This window comes from Acipenser ruthenus, chromosome 6 (genome assembly GCF_902713425.1).
Source record: "Acipenser ruthenus chromosome 6, fAciRut3.2 maternal haplotype, whole genome shotgun sequence".
Classification (NCBI taxonomy): domain Eukaryota; kingdom Metazoa; phylum Chordata; class Actinopteri; order Acipenseriformes; family Acipenseridae; genus Acipenser; species Acipenser ruthenus.
In genome coordinates, this window is record NC_081194.1 from 71595240 (window position 1) to 71614876 (window position 19637).

The following is a 19637-nucleotide window of genomic DNA, read 5'->3' on the forward strand; positions in this document are numbered from 1 at the left end:
GCCACTACATGTGTAAATTAAAAAAGTCATATGATGCTGCTACTGTACTGTAGCTTAGTAGCCCAGGCTCAAAACAAGAACTGTGTACTGTAGCTACACATGAAACCAAACAATTGATAAATCATGTAGCTGAAAACATGTATAATAATAGTTTACTAGTAAAAATATCAATAAGGACTGTAAGCCACAGGTTTTATAAACAACTTACTTGTCACAATACGCAAATACAATACATATAGAGGCCTATATTTTTTCTGTGTTTTGACATGTACTGCAAGTCGCCTAAATCACAACTCACCGAAACATGAATCCAAACAACATATACTGTACTTTAGCCAGAAAATAAACATGAGAAACATACAGGAGCTGGGTGAGATTATGAAGAATTTACAGAATAGATATAAAATAATAAAGTCTCATGGGTGGAATTGGAAACAACCACTCCTGCCTACTGTTCCACAAGCAATGTCAATTTAAAGGACAGTTTTGCACACTTTATAGAGTAAATACAGTAGAAGCATGGGACACTTTTTACAGTTGTGCACCAGTCAAATACACATAAAAAACACTAGTGTTGACTCTAAATGGATTAACCTAATCTGCTTTAAAACGGCTATACGATTAAACTTAACTTTATTGTTACAACCTGGCCAGTGTTATGATAATTACTGTGTTTAGCGCTAACGAGGTACTTATTGTAGTGTTTGTTTTGCCATTTTGTTTCCTGGATGACTTCTATTAAAAATGGAACAGCTATTTTTTCACGAAGGATGGATACTTTATTCAAAAACCTTTCTCCTGTAAGGGTTCTTTTTTATCTGGCTACACAAAAGATGTAGGTCTACTTTGCATAGAAAGTGGGGTGATTGTTTAACATTGTGAGAAGGACCAATCTGGATGCACTTTTATTTTTATTTTTATTGTAGACCGGCAGGGCAACGGTCTCCATCTAGATTTCAGGGCAGCAATTATACAGCAAGAAACTTTATTTTGGCTGTTTTTTTTGTTTTAGAAATGTTTGAAAGGACAAATAACCAAGATGCTTAACTTTTATTATCTTAGGGACATCATCTCTGCTTCTCCACTTTTTCCAGGAAACAGTATGCTACAGGTTAAAAGTAAAAAGTAAAAACTGCTGTCTCTTTCTGAACAAACTAAAAAAAAAAAAAAAAGTGATAATGTTATTATTCAAGGTCATGAAAATAACTAGATTTCCTAACCACCAGATGACAAACTGAATATCTACCCTAGGCTTTAAAAGCTACAGAACCAGAACATTGACAGCATTAAAGAAACACCGACTACAGTGGATTCTGAAACTGACCAAATAACTTTCTTATCTTGTCCACCACAACAATGAGCATTTTATTTAGTATTGAACCGCAACCATGATTTTTATGCCAACATAAAATGCCAGCTATTTAATGCGGACAGCAGAAACCTCCAAATGGAAAACAACTTGAAATAGTTGAAGTATGTACAGTAATAGAGTATGCAAGATTTACTTTCTGTACAGGTTTCTCTAGCAATTGGACAAAAGCTGCTGGTTTCCTACATGTGTTACAATATTCTGCATGACAATGAAAATGTATAGAAATCCTCTTTTGAAAAGTTGCCGGAACTGCCAGATCACTGCAGTAAGCCGTACCACACCTTCATTCAGTACTGTATGTGTCCACCCTGTTCCGTATCATGATTTGTATGTCTTCAATTTTTGTAACACCTCTCACTGTAGCACCAGACATCTCACCTTCTTGTCTTTTCAATGTCCTCTTGTCTAGAAGGATTTGTTTTTTAATGCAAAAAATCATATTATCATTCCTGTTATCAATTACACATATATTGCACTTCAAATCATCCATCAAACCTACAGAAAATATCTGTGTACTGTATTTCAGTATCAGCAGATTAAGATTCCTTAGTGACTGAATATAAAAGAGCATAGTTTGAAAAACTCCCAAAAAACCCTATGTGACATAATAAATCAGACAAAGACAGATTTAAAAACAGAAGTGTAACTGGTGCCTTCATACAGTGTTTTGTGCAGCAACAGTGGTTAATGTTTAATCATAAAAGTACTGCACAGTGTGTAACATTTCACTTTGACTTGCAAAAGAGCTAACAAAGGTGTGTGATATACAGTAATTAGTAACATGTGGTCTATTCAATTCTGCTGTGTCAACAGCACTGTGCAGTACAGGGCCAGCATCAGGACGCAACTGCAATCCGGGTCTAGCCTTTGGGGTCCATTTCTGTTTTTTTCTGAGCCCACTTTAATGACTAAACGTAAAAATATATAGGTGCCGTCTAATCTACTGGGATTAGAAAAATAAACCATAGCAAGGTAGTATTGGTGGACTGTCAATCAAAACACACATTCGCAAATCAGAGCTAAGAGATTGTCTATCTGGAGGCGGGATGCAGAGCGAGAGCTCTGGCAATAGGTCAGTGTTAAGGGCATGCGATTGCTTTCATGGCAGATGTTATACTAACCAACAAATGGTAAAAATTCAGTATTTAAAAAAAAATTACAATATGTCGAACTTTAGTCTTGCACACCAGGGTCCAGTAAATCCTAGTGCCAGTACCGGTACAGTCCACTGCATTCTGTGCCAACAGTGTCAATGCCAGAGAGTTATTTATGTCCCCAATGATTGTTGCAGATTGGTACTTTATCTTTTCTTTGGGATTATCTGTCTATTTAATTATTTATTTATCTTCTCCCAAATGTCACAAATACAAAACCAAGAAAATCAAGAGGTTTCACTGATGCACGAAACAATTATTTATCAAAGCGACAAGCAATGTTGATATCTGACTTCCATTGAATGCTGTGCTGATTATATGAAACAAATGGTCCAATAATCTGACCAGGAAAGGTAACAATGGTTTTGGTAAATAATAATAATAATAATAATAATAATAATAATAATAATAATAATAATAATAATAATAATAATTCATTACATAAAACCAAAAACCTTATTAATCCAACAAAAAATAATCTCTAGGGTCGACTTTACATCTTGTGAATTGTACAATAAGGAAAAGCATCTCATTCTACAGACTTCAAATTCCTTTTACTTTCAAATATGTACTGTGTGAGACAGCAATACCTGAAAAAGAAATAGGCTACAAGCCAGACAACACTTTAGAAAAAGTTTTATATTTGGAAATTACAGCATGTAATAGTGTGCAGTCTTTCTGAAACACTAGTCTAGACTTATGTGTCAAGTGACTTAAACATTATCAAAAACTGGGGCTCATAAAACCCTTCCTGGACTCGAGTACTGACAGGGCCATTTGTTCAGGTCATCACGTGTCTTGTTTCTCTCTTTATTGCAGCAATATAAATACATATTTAACAACACTTCCACTTTATAAATGTAATTTAATGTGAAATTAAGCAAATACATAATAATACGTGGTTCTTTCTCCACTGCTGCATACCCAATCGGTTCAACTAATTAGTTATGAATTATACAGAAAACACTTCAGCCGGCTCCAGTCTGATCACTGGGCACAGTGGCAGGTCAAAACCACGAAACTGGCTGTCAAAGTTTACGATTTAGTAATGCACTTTGGTGTACAAAATAACTTCCGTCAAAATGTCTTGAGATTTTCAATGACGACGGGTTTCCAGGCGTATTGCAACTACAAGTGAGTCAATGTATATTTACTAGCAGTACTAGTGTGTGAAGGTTGTTTAGATTTAAAATTAATTTCCATGTCTTACCTTTTTTGCGACTCACAAAAAAAAACAGACAAAATGTTTCGTGTTGTCTTTAAACCCAGTATAAGCGAAACTCCATCGTCAGATAACGTAACCTTGCGGAAATGTCCTATCAGGAGTGAGAACGTTTGACCTCAGAAAATAACGAAAATGTTCTCTGTGTTGTACCTGTTGCTGTGACTGGAGCGCTTAGTGTCACACCAACAACATGGCTGACAGCGAGTACCGAGCTTGATTACCATCCAACCACAGGATGGGAGGAGAAACCGAAGACGAGCAATCTTAGGTCACACTGCCCTCTCACTGCTCAGGTAAGAATCACACACCCGTTCATATTAAAATAAATACGCAAATACACATTGAGCGTGCGTACCTTTCTAAATCCCTATAGCATTGTCACAAAACAAGTGCTCATCTGTGTCCTCACAGCACTGTCCTTCGCAAACAGTGCCACCATTGTTTAGAAACCAAGTAGAGCAGACTAGAGAGCTCCAATAATATACAAGGGGTATATGCTTTGTGTGAAGCAGGCGCGGAAACTAAAGGATGGGTGAACAAGAATATAGATAGATAGATTTTTTTTTTTTTTTTTTTTTTTGCAGGTACAGCGTTTTTGAAACTTCACCAGCAATTTGGATTCAGTAGCTGTTACTGGTTTCTTTTGGATTCACAATGTATATGAACTCCAGCACATATTTACAGAAATTAGACTAAATTCAGATTGCAACGACGCATCACGTAAATTTAGGAAAAAACCATACTGGTCATTACTTGAATTTACAACAGGGTCTGTGTCTGATCCACAAAAACAAGGCTGATGCATAAATATTAAAACCTGACTTTAGACTAACCCCAAGAGGAACTACAAGCAGTGAGGAGGAGTCATACGCAAATATAAAACGTATCCCGTCCAACTCGACACGACACGACCTCATGAAAGTAAAAATAGACATATTGAATTGTTCTTGCCTTTGCATAAGTTAGTGGTCAGCAGATGTTGGCATGTATGTAATAATGCATCGTCTAGTATTGGTCAAAATAAAAAAGTACGTACCGGTATCATATTACCATTCTTCATACATTCATGTCTCAATTGTTGTTCAGGTGTTATGCCAAATAGTCTCCTGACAGTATTTGGCACCTTAGGTGCTAAATACTGTCCTTGCCAAAAGACTCTCGTATTTGTCACTCAGATGCAATTTTTTGTAATAAGGTAATAATGTGCACTATATTGTATAACCGTATTGATTGGTTATGTCATTTGTTTTACATTCTGCTTTGTAAGATTGGAGAACATTGTACAGATAATTACGGACCGAATTACCTTAGTTCTATCAGGATGCAAAAATAGTCCTCGACACTTTTTTTAGATTCTTTTTTTTTTTAAAAGTTGTATAATACACCTAACGTTTATTTATATATATATATATATAAAGGATACTCAGCAACGTGTTCTTAGACGATAATTAAAGATGTACTGTAAGATAGGTTTTATTTAAAACAGAAGGGTGTCCCTCAACTAAGTTCAATGTTACTGTATAATTCAATTGTTTGTGTTTACTACATTATTCAAAAGTTTTCAATGCAAAACCACTGAAATGAAACCGTTTTTAGCAGACCAGATTCAAAGATTCAAACTAGGCATGCGCAAATGAATTCGCGTGCGCGCTAAATGCAAATGAGACACTTCCTCCGAAGATAGTATTTGGTTATAACACGGGTCATTAAGAAGACAGGGTGCGTGCACGACACTTTTTTCCCGGCTAGATTGCAGACGGGAGTCTGCGCGTAACGTCACGGTCTGTGCAGACGGAGCGTGGACAGCTTTGGTAGGTGAACAACACAGTTCTGGCAGAACCGAAATGGAGGTGGTGTTGAAAAATGTGTAGTAGAAACAGTCCCTGTTAGAAAGAGATAATATAAACGTATGTTTTGTGATGTGAGACAAATTAATGAGTATTATAACGGGGGGGCCCTCTCACAAAGGGGTTGTTCAGTATTTTGATCTGGGACAAAAATAGTTCAAATACTTGAACATATGGCCACATATCTCACTTCAACTACCTGTTATTAAAGCTGATTTATTTTGCTTAATTCAAAGTAGGTTATTCCCTGTCCCTGATAGCCTTTCATCAATAACCAATTACACCTGCTGAAAATAACAGCGGTTTTAGGTTCGTTTCAACCGTTTAGCATTATTTTATTTTTTTACATGTTTAAACCTTTAGAATAAATATCGGAATATTTGAAAAGTATAATAACTGTGTGGAAAAAGAGTCAAATCATTTTAATTTGTATTACAAATCATTTATAAGATAATTAATGACATGACTCGAAGGCGATTCACACCCCCTGACTATGTGGCAGTAGCACACGGAGTGAGGATTGTATCTGCTTGCTACACACTTCTTTGTCAGCCAACGCTCGTCTGTTGTTTTGAGCCGCGGCTGCGCCAGCGCAGTACCTCTTGAGAAGCTGCGCGGCTGTGCAGACTTTTAAGCCCGTGGATGTGTGACCTGGTTACATCTTTCCCGACTGAGTTCACGCAGACGATGAATTTGGACAGGTTTTCCGCAGAATCTGCGCAGATTTAGCAAAGTCTGCATATCGTGAACGCACCCATATTGTGACCCCTGCAGCATTGGGGTGGATTACGCAATGGACTACAACACCCATGACGCACTTGCACAAACGGTTACTGGAGGAGACTAATAATTTGAAGAGGTAAAAATATATATATGTATCATATACACTTAAGTTACTCCATGACAAAATATTACACCGAATAGGCGAACAGAATTATAAAAAATAAACCAAAACATTTATTAAAATATTTCGGTGTACACATTTTGTTTTTGTGCAATTAAAATTAGATTTTTTTTTTTTTTTTTACCTCCCTGTGTTTTCAGTTTCGAAAGCCCCAAACGTGTTCAGAACGATTTCTGCTGCTCAAGTTAGCTGATTTTTTTTATACTTGAGATGTTTAAGAAACCGAACCGGAATTTTAGGAGGAGACGGGCTGATTCGAGCGAGGAAGATGAGATAAAGAGGACCAGAGAAGGTGAAGGGCGAGGGACACAAGAAGAGGTCCACGTATCTGCCCCGGCCCGGCTGAGCCTGCAGCAGCAGCTGGGCAGGGGCATCGCCTGTAGTTCTAAGCGGGAGTCGGTGAGCTCCAAACTGGATTCAGGGGATGGAGGCGATCAGCTGGAGAACGACTTAAATGATCAGATTTCAGAGGTAGCAACTGAACAGGGGGAAGACAAGACCGTCGAAAATAAACTGAAACGTGTAAACAAAGAGAAAAAGAAAAGTGTGTTGAGTTTTGTTGATGATAAAGGTAAGCGCTAATTATGTTGTTGCTCAATACAGAAGCATGCCTGTGTGTAGTCTATATGTCAGTCAGTTTCAATATCAATAATAAAAATAAATGTACACTATTACTGTCCACATTTTACAGAATTAATACTAATGCAAAATCATAGTAGAAGTGTCCACTGAAAACATTAGTATTCCTATTTTCTTTTTAATCTTTTCAGTGTATGGAAATGAATTTAAGATTAAGAAGCCTACTGCAAACACTATTGTTTTCAAAGCACAGAAGAAAGAGGAAACTCGACCAGCAGATAAAAAGCTTGTACAATCTAAAGGTAAAAAGTAACTTTATTACATGTATTCATTAAACATCGGCTGTTATGATTCTCAGGTTTATGGTTTATAATGCATTTTTCTCCAGCTTCAGCACCACATTATTTATTAGTTACTTTAACGGGGTTGCTTTGGTAGTGGCAAAACCTTCAGCTTTTTTTTAGACCTTCTCAGACTGAATAGATTAACTCATATGTGCCTGCTGTTTACAATTAGGTCGGGAAGATCGGAAAGCTGAGAGCAGCTCTGGAGAAGAAGGTGATGATGCTGAAGGAGATGAGATGTCTGTAGGAAGCGATGATGACAGGAGCTCCCAGACATCTAGTAGATCCAGTTCTTCAGAATCTGTGGCAGGTTTGTAATGAAAACTATATACTTATGTTTTTTATTTTTTTATTATTATTTCTAGCCATTATGAGAACAATTATACTGAGGGTTATTTTTGTATTTTTTTTTAATTCTAACCATTTCTTTTTTTGTAGCACTTGTTAGTTCCACATTTTAACATAGAGGAAAAGGGACTTCAGGCACTGGCAAGTGTCTAAACATCTTTCTGTACTGTGTGCCACCTCGACTAATTTTAGAATAGTCCACATTTTTTAAAATGCAGCAAGTCTACGTTTCAGATAAAATGACCTGAAACACGTCAGAGAAAAGTTTTAAGTGTTAAGCAGCTTACAGATCTCTCTCTGATCAGTTTAGATCATAGGATTTAAAACCTGCTGCACCACTAAAGATCCTGAAGGGCCAGTTCTGAAATGTGGTCCATTTGGCACAAAATTAGATTTAAGGCTGTGGTTTTATTAGTGATCAAAGCGATAAGAAGACAAAAACATATTTCTTAACCGATATGGCTTTTTGTTTTTTACTCTTAACATCTGCTTTGTTTAGTGCAGGTGATATCCCTGATGCATGGCGAATCCAGGCAGCGAGAAGGCAACGTCAGCTGGCTAGAGCCCAAAAGGACTTCATTTCCTTGGTCACAACCCGGGGGAATAGCCCTGGAGTAAAGGATCAAGAAGATGGAGACAGCAACAACGAACCAGATGATCATGAGCGAAGGATCCAGTTTACACCAAAACCAAAAACCTTAAGACAAAGGATAGCTGCAAAGATTGGTGAGTTACAGTAAAATGTATTTTATTGCACAGCAAAATGGTTTAACTTGTGAATCACTCCATTAGACATGTTAAATCTGAGTCTGTCCGGTGCCTTTATCCTCTCTCTATGAATCCTGTAGGAGAAAATACAATTAACTGCTAAATGTGTAACAACAGGTTACAAGAATTTAATTTTTCAATTTGAGCACTGCACAGTGAAATGTGTGCATTATGCTGTTTTATTCTCATTTTACACCAAAGTGGTTTGTGTTGGAGTATCTTCTCAAGTTGCAACACGCACAGTGTATGTGCTGTTTTCTAACTAAAATATCATCTGTTTGCTCTTCTATACAGAGGATTTTCTTTGTTTCTTTTGTCGTTTGCTATCTGTAGGTAGGAGTGAAAGTGAAGATGAGATGACCGACAGCCAGGAAGATGATTATCAGAATCTGTGGGAGAAACAACAGATCAGAAAAGGGACAAACATCCCACAGGTAGGATACCACATCTGCCATCCCTTCTTGGTCCCATTCCAGGAATAGCCCACAATTTCACCCTTTAACAGTTACTGTTTCATTATTATTTTTTTGGAGACATTACGAATTGGTGATGTGTAGGTGTTATTATTTAATTGCCCAATTTAGTGTTAGGCTTAGGGTTAAGTGAACCAGAGCTATTTAATGAGCGTTGGAACAGCTGTCCAATGTAGGTCATTCTCTTCCTTGTTGTTTGCCATTAAAGTCTGCACACTTGTAATTTTTGTAGAGTTGCAATGACTCAAGTCAATGACTCAACTCAACTAGGAATCAAAACGAAATTTTTCGTGACTCGACTTGAGTCATTGCCATCAAATGACTTGACTTGGCTCGAGTCCCTGCAAGCAAAGACTCAACTTGTTTTTTTGTTTTTTTTTACTTTTTTCAGTACAATATTATGTTTTGTTATGCCATTAGGACACCTTTTTATTATGTTTTGTGCTTTTGTGAAACAGTATCTGTTCCTTAAAAATGTTTGGTTGACATTTAGGCCCAATGGAAAAAGACACTCCACAGCTCAGCTTACACTAAGAGGAGAGATATGTATTACAGGTTCTGTGTTACCTGTGATTTTATATAAAACTGAATTACATAATTTTGCCTCACTTTCTTTATTTTTCTATTTGTCTCCTATGTGTTAAGTAAATGCCATCAAATGTCCTTTCATTTGGTTAATGTATCTGAAACAAAACTAAAGGAGTGTCAGGGTTGAGAAGTGAGAAAATATTTATATATGTTCTTTGTTTTGTGGTATCATTCATTACTAAACATCCAACACAGAGTATGGGGTCTATACAGTGGCAACATCTGCTTATAAATAGATCAAGGAATTAAATTCACTACAATAAAAAGACGAAAACAAAGCAGAAACAGTGGACTTTTAATGGTGAACATAAGTGGGGCAAGTATGACCATGTTATTGTGCATCCTAACTTTGTATTTAACAGTTTTCTTTTCTGAATTCTTTTTTTTTTTTTTCAGATTACAGATATTGATAATTCCAGAAAGGTTGTGAAACATTTCAATTCTGCTACATCCCTTCCTCCAGTCAACCTAGAAATCATAAAGAAGCGCTTAACTAAAAAGCAAGTAATAATAATCATTATGTATTATTGCAAGCCATTGGGTAATTGTTTTAACTTCTGAAACTCTAGTTGGTATTTATTACGAATGTACTAGGTCATTACAAAATCAGTCAAATGTCACAATAATAGATACAGCCCAAAAACAAGTAACTTTGACTTTAAATACACTTCAAGGATCACAATTAAAAACTGTGAATGGTATTCCAACAGAAGGGCTCATGACTGCTCTGACACATGAGGAGCAATTTGCTCTTTATATGGATTTTTCTGTGTTTTTTCAACTAGGCTTGAATCTGTAGAGCAGGTTCATCGAGCACACCAGAGGGAGCAGGAAAAAATTCAGCAGGACATTGAGAGCGCTAAGACCTGTTTAGAAAACCTGGAAGATACCTCTCGAGACCTGCGCTACAAATTCTATAAAGAAATGAGAATATATATACAAAACTTGGTAGACTGCCTCAGTGAAAAGGTATGTTGGGATGGGGAGGGGTGGGTAGTAGGAGTGCTAACAAATTACTTTATTCAGATACCTCAAATCATTGCCTCTCAGACAGTACACTTCTGCCGCTGATGTTTTACAGTAACATGCAGTTCCCTACGGGTGTACTGTTTTAAATTGAGAATGTAGTCTTTGCATGTTAAATGGTAACGTAAATTTAAATAGTCGCCTAGGACTAGTGGTGTAATCTGCAACCTAATTTCTCATGCGATTATCGTATAGGCATTTATCAACAATAATCGATGCACTGACGTTTTGTTTTTCAAAATAAAGAAAACATTTTTTTTTTTTTTTTTTAAACCGAAGATCCAATAACTAAAAACAGTATTGTGCATAATAGTTAAACAAAGGCACAACTTATACTCAAATTAGAACACTTACGATTTTATAAAAAAATAAATACAAAGGACTTGAGTTAACAGAAAAGAATATGCGTGCGTCCGCCTCGGATGTCCCTTTAACATTGGAATTATAAAAAATACTTTATTTTAACAGAAGTCATTTCTCTGTGAACTATGGTTGTTCATTACTGTTAACATTTTATGCCCAAAGCAAAATATTTGAATTAATCTCACAAATCCTGACTAATTTAACTGCCGTACTAAATTCAGCTTCTTTTCATATAATATTGCCCTAACCCTAACCCCCAAAAATGACCAATCTTTGTCAGTTTCTTCCATTTGAAAAAAAATTGCCGTCATTTTTAAATCAATAAAACATGAATACAATAGGCCTTATGATTTGGCTTGTCCAACCAGAATGTAAAGGCCTGAAGTGTGTATCATAGCAATGTGCGGTCGCTGTTTATCTGTTGTACTAGCACTAAAAAGCACATTCTCACACACTCAAGGTTTTTATGCACACCGGCAACAGGAGGCTTCAACTGGGTTCTAATTATTATTATTATTATTATTATTATTATTATTATTATTATTATTTGTTTATTTAGCAGATGCCTTTATCCAAGGCGACTCAGAGACTAGGGTGTGTGAACTATGCATTAGCTGCAGAGTCACTTACAACAGCGTCTCGCCCAAAAGACAGAGCACAAGGAGGATAAGTGACTTGCTCAGGGTCAGACAGTGATTCAGTGACGGCTGGAATTTGAAGCAGGGACCTCCTGGTTAGAAGCCCTTTTTTAACCTTTTCTTTAACCACTGGACCACACAACCATTGATGCATCGATTCACCAATATGTAATCGAAGCTCAGAAAATTTCAGGACAGATGATCAATAATCGATGCATTGATTAATTGTTGCACCACTACCTAGGACAGATCAGTTGCATTTTAGCCCCAGCAAACCATATAATTTACTGCAGTTTGTACGTTTTGTTGTTTGTTTAGATCCAGATGATAAGTGAAGTAGAATCGGAGATGCATTACTTGTTAAAACACCAAGCACAAGCTATTTTGAATCGAAGACGGGAGGAGGTCAAAGAGGAATCTTTATACATCCAGCAAATCACGAGTGAGTGGTGTTCAGCTAGTTTTGCATTGCAATGCAGATGGTGTTTGCTTTACTGCAGTTCCAGCTTTGAAAGTATACAACTGATTACAAATAAAAAGCATGAATACTGCACAGAATGTCCCAAAGTTTTATGATTGATGGATGCTCTTTATGAAAAGATTAACGTTACAAGAGATGCATCCTGCTGTGTTTCATTTAAGAAGTTAGACTGTGCATTGACCTGTACCGTTGGGACCTGAAAATATTGTGGTGTGTTTATTTTGTCAGAACCATTCATTCATAGGTAAATGTTCAGTCTCATGCAAATTAACATTTGTTTGTATAGTCGTATTGGCCATATCTGAAATCCTTATCCTTGCTTGTAATCTGCAGTCTTTTTTGCTGGGTTGACTTGGACACAAGGAGAGCTAAACGTAAACTCTTCATTTCAGATTATCAAGTCTGAACATTTGGCCTCAACCAGATATGTTCTTGTGTTAATGGCAGACATTACTGTTCTTACATAGGCTGTTCAGAGTGCAGAAGTATTCCTTTTTCATTTGATCCCTTTTCAGATAACACTAGTTCATCTAATATTGGTGATAGAAAGAAATGCCTTGTAGAACAGAAGGAAAGAAGGTAAGTGAACATCTCAGTAATACTCTGAAACCTGTAATGTTGGCTGCGTATTTTGGTGAAGGCTATGAATGTGAATTCTAGTAAATTGGTGAAGCTGCATTTTGAAGAAATACAGCATTACAATATATTGAATGTAGATAGAATGAGTTTTCTGTTATTGGTAGGGTGAGTCGCCAAGTGCCTATAAAGTCCTGTCATCACGGTTGGCTCCATTTGCTCTTTTATTATGGTTTTAGATGCCACATTTCAAACTACTAAAGCACACTCATCTTCAAATGTATAGCATTTATTACACACAGCATTGACAGCATTATTATTATTATTATTATTATTTATTTCTTAGCAGGCGCCCTTATCCAGGGCGACTTACAATTGTTACAAGATATCACATTATACATTATTTCACATTATACAGATATCACATTATTTATTTATTTTTACATACAATTACCCATTTATACAGTTGGGTTTTTTACTGGAGCAATCTAGGTAAAGTACCTTGCTCAAGGGTACAACAGCAGTGTCTCCCACTGGGGATTGAACCCACAACCCTCTGGTCAAAAGTCCAGAGCCCTAACCACTACTCCACACTGCTGCCCTGAGCATACACTTAAACTAGTTATTGTGCTCCAAGAGAAGTGTGTCCTTGTGCCAAATAAAGTAGGATATTCTTCATCTGAACCGAACACATCCAATATTTCTCCTGCAGCTGACTGCTATACTGAAAATAAAATCTGTTGGGTGGCAGCGTTGTCAGGGTCGTTACCTTTTTTTTCGCATGTTCTCTTCAGTAGAGGTCGAGCTAAAGAATATCAGTTAAAAAAAAAAAAAAAAAAAAAAAAAAAAAAGCCTGTCCCCGTCCCCCAAATTGCAAGCTTAGTCTTTGCTTCTGGTGTTGAATTTTCAGGGCTCGCAGAAGGCAGCTCAATGAGAACAAAGCGGGTCATCATGAAGGCCTATCTAGTGATGATGAAGTAGACCCAGCTGAAATGGCTGATTTCCAGAAAAGGAGAGGTATGTGATGTAACAAACAGAAGATGACCCTGGGTTTGTCTGTTTTGACCCTGAAAGTTTATTTTATTATTTAATGGTAGGCCACATAAAGATCATGGTTCCTTTTTCATGATACTGATGGCCTAAATTTTGTATTTCCAGCTGTGGTAGGGGGTATACATCACTGGCATATTTGTTTAGAAAGCAGATGACAGACAACATATGTGTCTGATTAACTATTCTTACTTTAATGCCCAGATGACATATTATGCGAGTCTCGGAAGATCTTCGATGATGTTCACGAGGACTTCCATAACATTAAGGACATCCTTTCAAAGTTTGATCAGTGGAGAGGCAGGTTTGCTGACTCCTACTATGATGCTTACGTTGGGCTTTGTCTTCCTAAACTTCTCGGCCCTTTAATCCGCTATCAACTTGTTGACTGGAACCCCCTGAAGGTATTTATTAAGTCTAGATTTTCTTCTCTTGATTACGGTATTGTGGTTCATTAGTCAAGACTTCTTGACCAAGGCTGGTAGAGCATGGGATGGGATTTTTCAGATTGACATGTCCTTCCAAATTTAGCTGCTGCTTCAGCACACAGATCATTTACTGCTGACACCAGTACTGCGTTACATATTGTGGTCCGATCTATACATAGAGATTTTAAGAACCTATACTGTCTTGAATTGAATTGGAGTTTACCAACACATTCGGAATTGACCCCAACCCTGCTACAAACAGCTTTGCATGGAGTCACATGCACACTCCAAAGAAAAACATGTTTTATTATTGGCAAGTGAATGTTTATGCCAATATGTCATTTTATGCTAATAAATACTGTGAATAGTGAACTTCAGTTAAATTCCACACAGGTGTCTTATCTTTAGATTTATAACCTTTCTAAATTAAGGGGTGCTTCCAATCATTTCAGTTACCTGACAGCACTTGAAAGTCTGTCTTCATTATGCTGTATAATTGTATGGATTTGCATTGCAGGAAGATTGTGAAGACTTTGAGACAATGCCCTGGTACACAGCTGTAGAGCAGTTTTGTTATGGCAGAGAACATGAAGGATTTGAGATTAAGGATAACCCTGATATGAAAACGTTGCCCTCAGTCATCGAGAAAACAGTAATTCCAAAAATTCAAGGTCAGTTCTTCACAAGACAGCCCTACTCTATGTATAAAGGGTGGGGGGTATTTCTGTACAGTTTTTATTTCCTCCTGGGGATATTCTTCCATCTTAAGTTTTATTAAGATGGAAGAATCAGCATTGAAAATGTTAAATGAGACAAAGTACATCGCAGTAAACGGCAAACCAACAAACAAAAAACGTAATACAATAAAATGTGCAGTCCTACAGCATTACCCAACATTAAAAGACTGTTATATGAAAAAATAAAAAAAGGACAAATACTTTTAAAAAAAAAAATATTTTATTGCAGATTTTGTGCAACATATTTGGGACCCTCATTCATCAACACAGACCCAATGTCTAGTGAGGCTTTGTAGGAAGCTGGAAGATGGCTATTTACTGTTTCAGGGTTCACAGAAGAAAGCAGTACAGGTTAAAAAAAACACTTTCTGATTCCACCTAAAACCAGTTTGTTTAGTTTTTTAGTTTTGATTTTTAATAATGGTCCACCAAATAAGAATTGTAAAACCAGTTTTATTAAAGGCTATTTTTAAAATGCCATTTTTGGGGAATATGCCCATAAATTTAAATGACAGTTTGTATAGAGTAAGCTGTTTTAGCTACCTTGATGCTTTGCAGTCTCATTGAAGGGTTCTGAATCTGTATTGGAAAACCATCCTACAACTTACAGATAATGATTCGGTTTTACCTTTTTTCTAAACAGGATTTTGTTAATGCTGTAATCTTGAGAATGAGAAGTTCAGTTGATGAAGATGTGTTTATTCCTCTTTATGCTAAAAAGTAAGTTAATGACAGAGGTGACTTGTATGTGGTGTGACTGGGCCTTGCCACATATAATGTATTTGCAAATAAAACCCAGTTCAGTTTGTTTGGGAAACCAAAAAAATGAACCGCACCTGGTTCCAAATAAACTGCACAAACTAACCAAGTGGGAACAGGCTCTCGCATTGTATTTTTTTTTAATTGGTATGAAAGATCAGAGTTGTCTTAAGTATTGTATTTTTTTATTTGTCATTGCATGCATGGTACATATCAAATGGATCTTTTTATTTTATTTATACACCAGGTTCCTGGAGGACAGAAATTCATTGCAATGTCAGTTTCAGGACAAGCAGTTCTGGTCAGCTGTCAAGGTAAGAAAGTCAGTCATTCTTTTTGATCGGAAGTTTATTTATGTAAGTTAAGAAAAAGGTAAAACTTTGTTCCTGACATTTTTGATGAAGGCTTTAGGAGCAGACTGATTCAGCCTGTTGCTCTTACATAATGCTTACTACTTGTGCCACCAAGCACACAGCCCATGCATTAAAATGTCATTTCTGGGTAAAAAACAGTGGTCGATTAGAATGGCTTTATAGTGAATGCATATGCAGTTGATATTTATAAATCATCAATCACTATCAAGGTTTTTACTTGCATATTTTTTTTTTTATTAATAATTTAGCTTCTAGGTAATATTATGCAGTGGGATGGCTTGGTACCAGAGGAGGCTGTAAAAGAACTGGCGTTGGACAAGCTTCTCAATCGCTATGTTCTGATAACTCTTCTGAATACTCAACCTGGAAGAGACAGTGTGGAGAAGTGCAGAGAGGTATTGTGTGTGTTTAAGTTGAAGTACACAACCACAAATTGGGGTATTTTTTATTTAGTGCAACCTAGAATCTATAATTATGTAATAAGGGTCTTTCTAGAGGAGTTTATATGGCTGTAATAGTGTGTGAGAGTTTTCCTCCATTAGGATGGAATGTTGAGAAACAAGTGAAATGTGGATACAATTACAATTTAGGATTCTTTGTGCTCAAGGACTTTTACGTTAGAAACTTGAGGATAAAGTCCCTCATTGTCACTCATAAACATATGCCAAGAACTGACTCTTTCATTGTGTTTTATACACAGTTCCCAGGTACCTGACCCATGGCATATACAGAAAGCAATTTACCCCAGGCCTGTAACACTGTAGTTTACCATCAGTGTATCAGTGCTATAGTTGTGCTTTTTTCCTACAGACAGTGGCATGTTTTCCTAAGAGTTGGTTTAAAGATGTGAACAGCAGGTCTACACTCCCTCAGCTTAAGAACTTCAGCAAGCATTTGCTCCAGACTGCACATACCTTGTGCAAGAACGTCAATGAAAGCAGCATCAGGTAATTGAGCTGGAACATAACTGACATGTTGCTTTGTGTTTTGTAAAGGTGTATATGTGTGTTTTTTTGAAAGCATTCAGTTTCATCGATTTTGTAAAAGTATTGTTCTTTTTATTGTAGGGAGATTACAGCAGATGTTGTGGTTCTTCTAGTAACCATCAAAGCTCTGGACCATGCAGAGGATATCATCAGGGAATACCAGTTGGAAGATCTGAAAACTCTTGGCATCAATTAATTGGGGAAAGGTTACTTAATCCTTCAGTTTCAATAAGTAAATAGCTGAAGAAATGTGTCTGTATCCCCAATATTGAGTTTTAATATATTTGAAATTAGATGACTGCCCGGTTAAAACTCATTTATTGAGCAACATAAAAAGAATTTTAAAAAATCTGGAACATCAATCAAGATGTAAACATTAATAAAGTTGATTTTATTTGTTGTTGTATTATGTTCAGCTTAAAAATTATTATAAACCTTATATAGTGAAAATATGTTTTTCATAGTTAGATATGAACATCTAAACATATAGCATTCCTAACAGTAGAAATATTAAATTGAAATAACAAAACTTTAGGATTCTTATTTCATGTAAATGAATCCCAAATCTAATTTTGTCAGCTTCTCTGATGCCATGGCAACCCCACATTTATTTTTGCCAATTCATCTCCTGCTACTTCCACCATCTATGTGTAATATAATAACACCCACTCTAAGCAAATGTGTTGAACCCACATAGTGAATAAAAGTTTTTTTAATGTGCTTATATTGCTTTATTATTCTACAACATGTGGTGCATTTTTATTGTTTTTTCTATACCACACCCAATTTGGCCACAGTATGATTAATATTTGATACATAGGTAAAAACTAAATCTGTAAAAGTTCTACAATACAAAAAGAACACATTTTAAGAGCAGACCACAATCACCTGGACTGTTTAAGCCCTAGTGTATGCAGTTCTCCTAAGTCAGTACTAAACATTTACGAGAACATGGCAAACAATATCGTAGGAAACAAACAAGTACAAACTTCAGATTGTTTAAAAGAATTTCCAAATTTGAGCCCTGTGACTGGTTTCCACATGCTTCGTATCTAATGTATGTTTAATATAAATACGAGTTTGATATGTTGAGTTTTACCAGAATGTAAACGTTTCACTTGAAATATAGTGTATAAAAATGTCAGGAGGCTTAGTAATTTCCTACATTCTAATAATGCATTTCCTTCTCAAATACTTCTCTAAATCCAGACTTTCCTTACCTTCTCTGGGTTGCCTCAGCTTTTGTCTTGTCCACAATAACGGGTTTCGGTGGAGGAAGGAATTTCGGTGGCTGTCCATCTCCGCTGCCCGAACTGAGAAGTCTGGTTGATGTTGACAGCAAGCCTTGATACAGAAAACAATAATAAAACAATTTATATTCTCACGCTAGAATGAACCAACGCTTCGACACTATGTTAGGACATATTTTGATTAGTCCCCCGAGATACAGAATTAAACGTGATAAAAGAATAAAATCAATCTTGGATTTTTTTTCTGAATTTTCTGAATCAATTTGGCAACGGTGCACCGCATTTTAAATTGTCAAACAATTCTCAGCCTGACTTGACTTTGCACACTGTCAGGCAGTTGACATGATGCTCATTTTATTCATGGCCCAAGCTATTTTTTTACTTCAAACATCTTAAACTAGGCAAATTAAAAGTAACTCACATTGTTGAAGGTTACTGTGCGCTGTCTTACTAATGATAAATGAACAGCAAAAGAAGCCTGTTCTGGAAGCTGCCATATCTGTACCTCACTGTGACATCACACAACACGTGAACAGCTTTGGTGGAGGGCTTCCCAACTAGGACAAACAAATTCAGTGTCACATTTCGAATCCACTCAAAAAAAGTTCGTTATCGAAATAATTGCGGTTCATATTGACTAAAAATTAATATACACGTAGAATAAATTAGCTATTACTTTTTTTCACAAGACTGAATTAGTTTGTTTATATTTTTTTCTTTCAGAAAGTAAATACTGTTGGTAGAGAACAACATCTCCTACTGGCTATGAACATGAGCTGTTTATTTTGTGGATTCATATGATTAATATGCCAGTCAGTATACCGGTAATTCAGATGAACTACTACACATTGCTATTTAGAGGAGTTAATTGTTTTGGAAAAGAGAGATTGCTGATTAAATACAGACTTAGTGAAATCCAGTCAGTGTTGAATATGACATCATTTCTAAGGTGGATTGGTAATAAAAAAAGGTTTATCATGATGTCAAGTCAACTGTTTTATAAACTACTGCACTGTAAAGAAGGGTCTGTCACTTTTAAAAAGTGTATTTACAAGGCGTATTTGTATCACACCAGCAGGTGTCAGCATTATCTGTAACAAAATAATCAATCGTTTTGTATATAATGAGCCCACAAGACCTTTTGGGGCCTGGGCGGGGCGCACAATGAAGACCACTACTGTTAGCTTTACAATCATTTTTGTGGTCAATAATGTACTCTGTGGTGAAACCCTATGCAAGCTAGATGTTTTGACAATGTTAATGCTCATACATTTTAAATTGACTAATGTGTTTGTCTACTGCCCTGAGCAATATTATCAGTCTGACTTAAGGGTGTTTTTTTTCGAGGTGGTGCTTAAGAAATGGTC

The 19637-nt window shown here is 36.4% G+C and overlaps 2 protein-coding genes across 9 annotated transcripts in view; one reads left to right on the plus strand and one right to left on the minus strand.

Annotated features, from left to right (window-relative positions):
- The window catches only part of LOC117411188 (intersectin-2), a 78559-nt gene extending 74517 nt beyond the window's left edge, over positions 1 to 4042 (minus strand). For 2 of the 6 annotated variants that reach the window (XM_059025773.1, XM_034018459.3), the window contains exon 1: positions 3737 to 4041. The gene's annotated coding sequence lies outside the window, so the exon portion shown is untranslated. Of the gene's footprint in view, positions 1 to 3736 lie in introns of all 6 variants that reach the window. The other 4 variants (XM_059025774.1, XM_034018460.3, XM_034018461.3 and 1 more) reach the window with 4 other exon arrangements.
- On the plus strand, positions 4026 to 17740 carry LOC117411189 (intron Large complex component GCFC2-like). 3 transcript variants are annotated; one of them, XM_059025776.1, is made up of 19 exons: positions 4026 to 4044; positions 6643 to 7073; positions 7273 to 7383; positions 7598 to 7735; positions 8278 to 8499; positions 8875 to 8975; positions 9999 to 10102; positions 10388 to 10571; positions 11948 to 12071; positions 12626 to 12689; positions 13597 to 13703; positions 13941 to 14140; positions 14682 to 14835; positions 15131 to 15252; positions 15545 to 15621; positions 15908 to 15974; positions 16283 to 16429; positions 16845 to 16981; positions 17102 to 17740. In XM_059025776.1, the coding sequence occupies exons 2-19, from the start codon at positions 6713 to 6715 to the stop codon at positions 17214 to 17216; spliced, it is 2535 nt and encodes an 844-aa protein (XP_058881759.1). In that variant the 5' UTR covers positions 4026 to 4044; positions 6643 to 6712; the 3' UTR covers positions 17217 to 17740. The 3 variants fall into 3 exon arrangements, with proteins under 3 accessions (XP_058881759.1, XP_058881758.1, XP_033874354.3); XM_059025775.1 differs by lacking the exon at positions 4026 to 4044 and adding an exon at positions 5512 to 5562; XM_034018463.3 differs by lacking the exon at positions 4026 to 4044 and adding an exon at positions 6101 to 6457.
- Positions 17741 to 19637: the final 1897 nt, after the last annotated feature.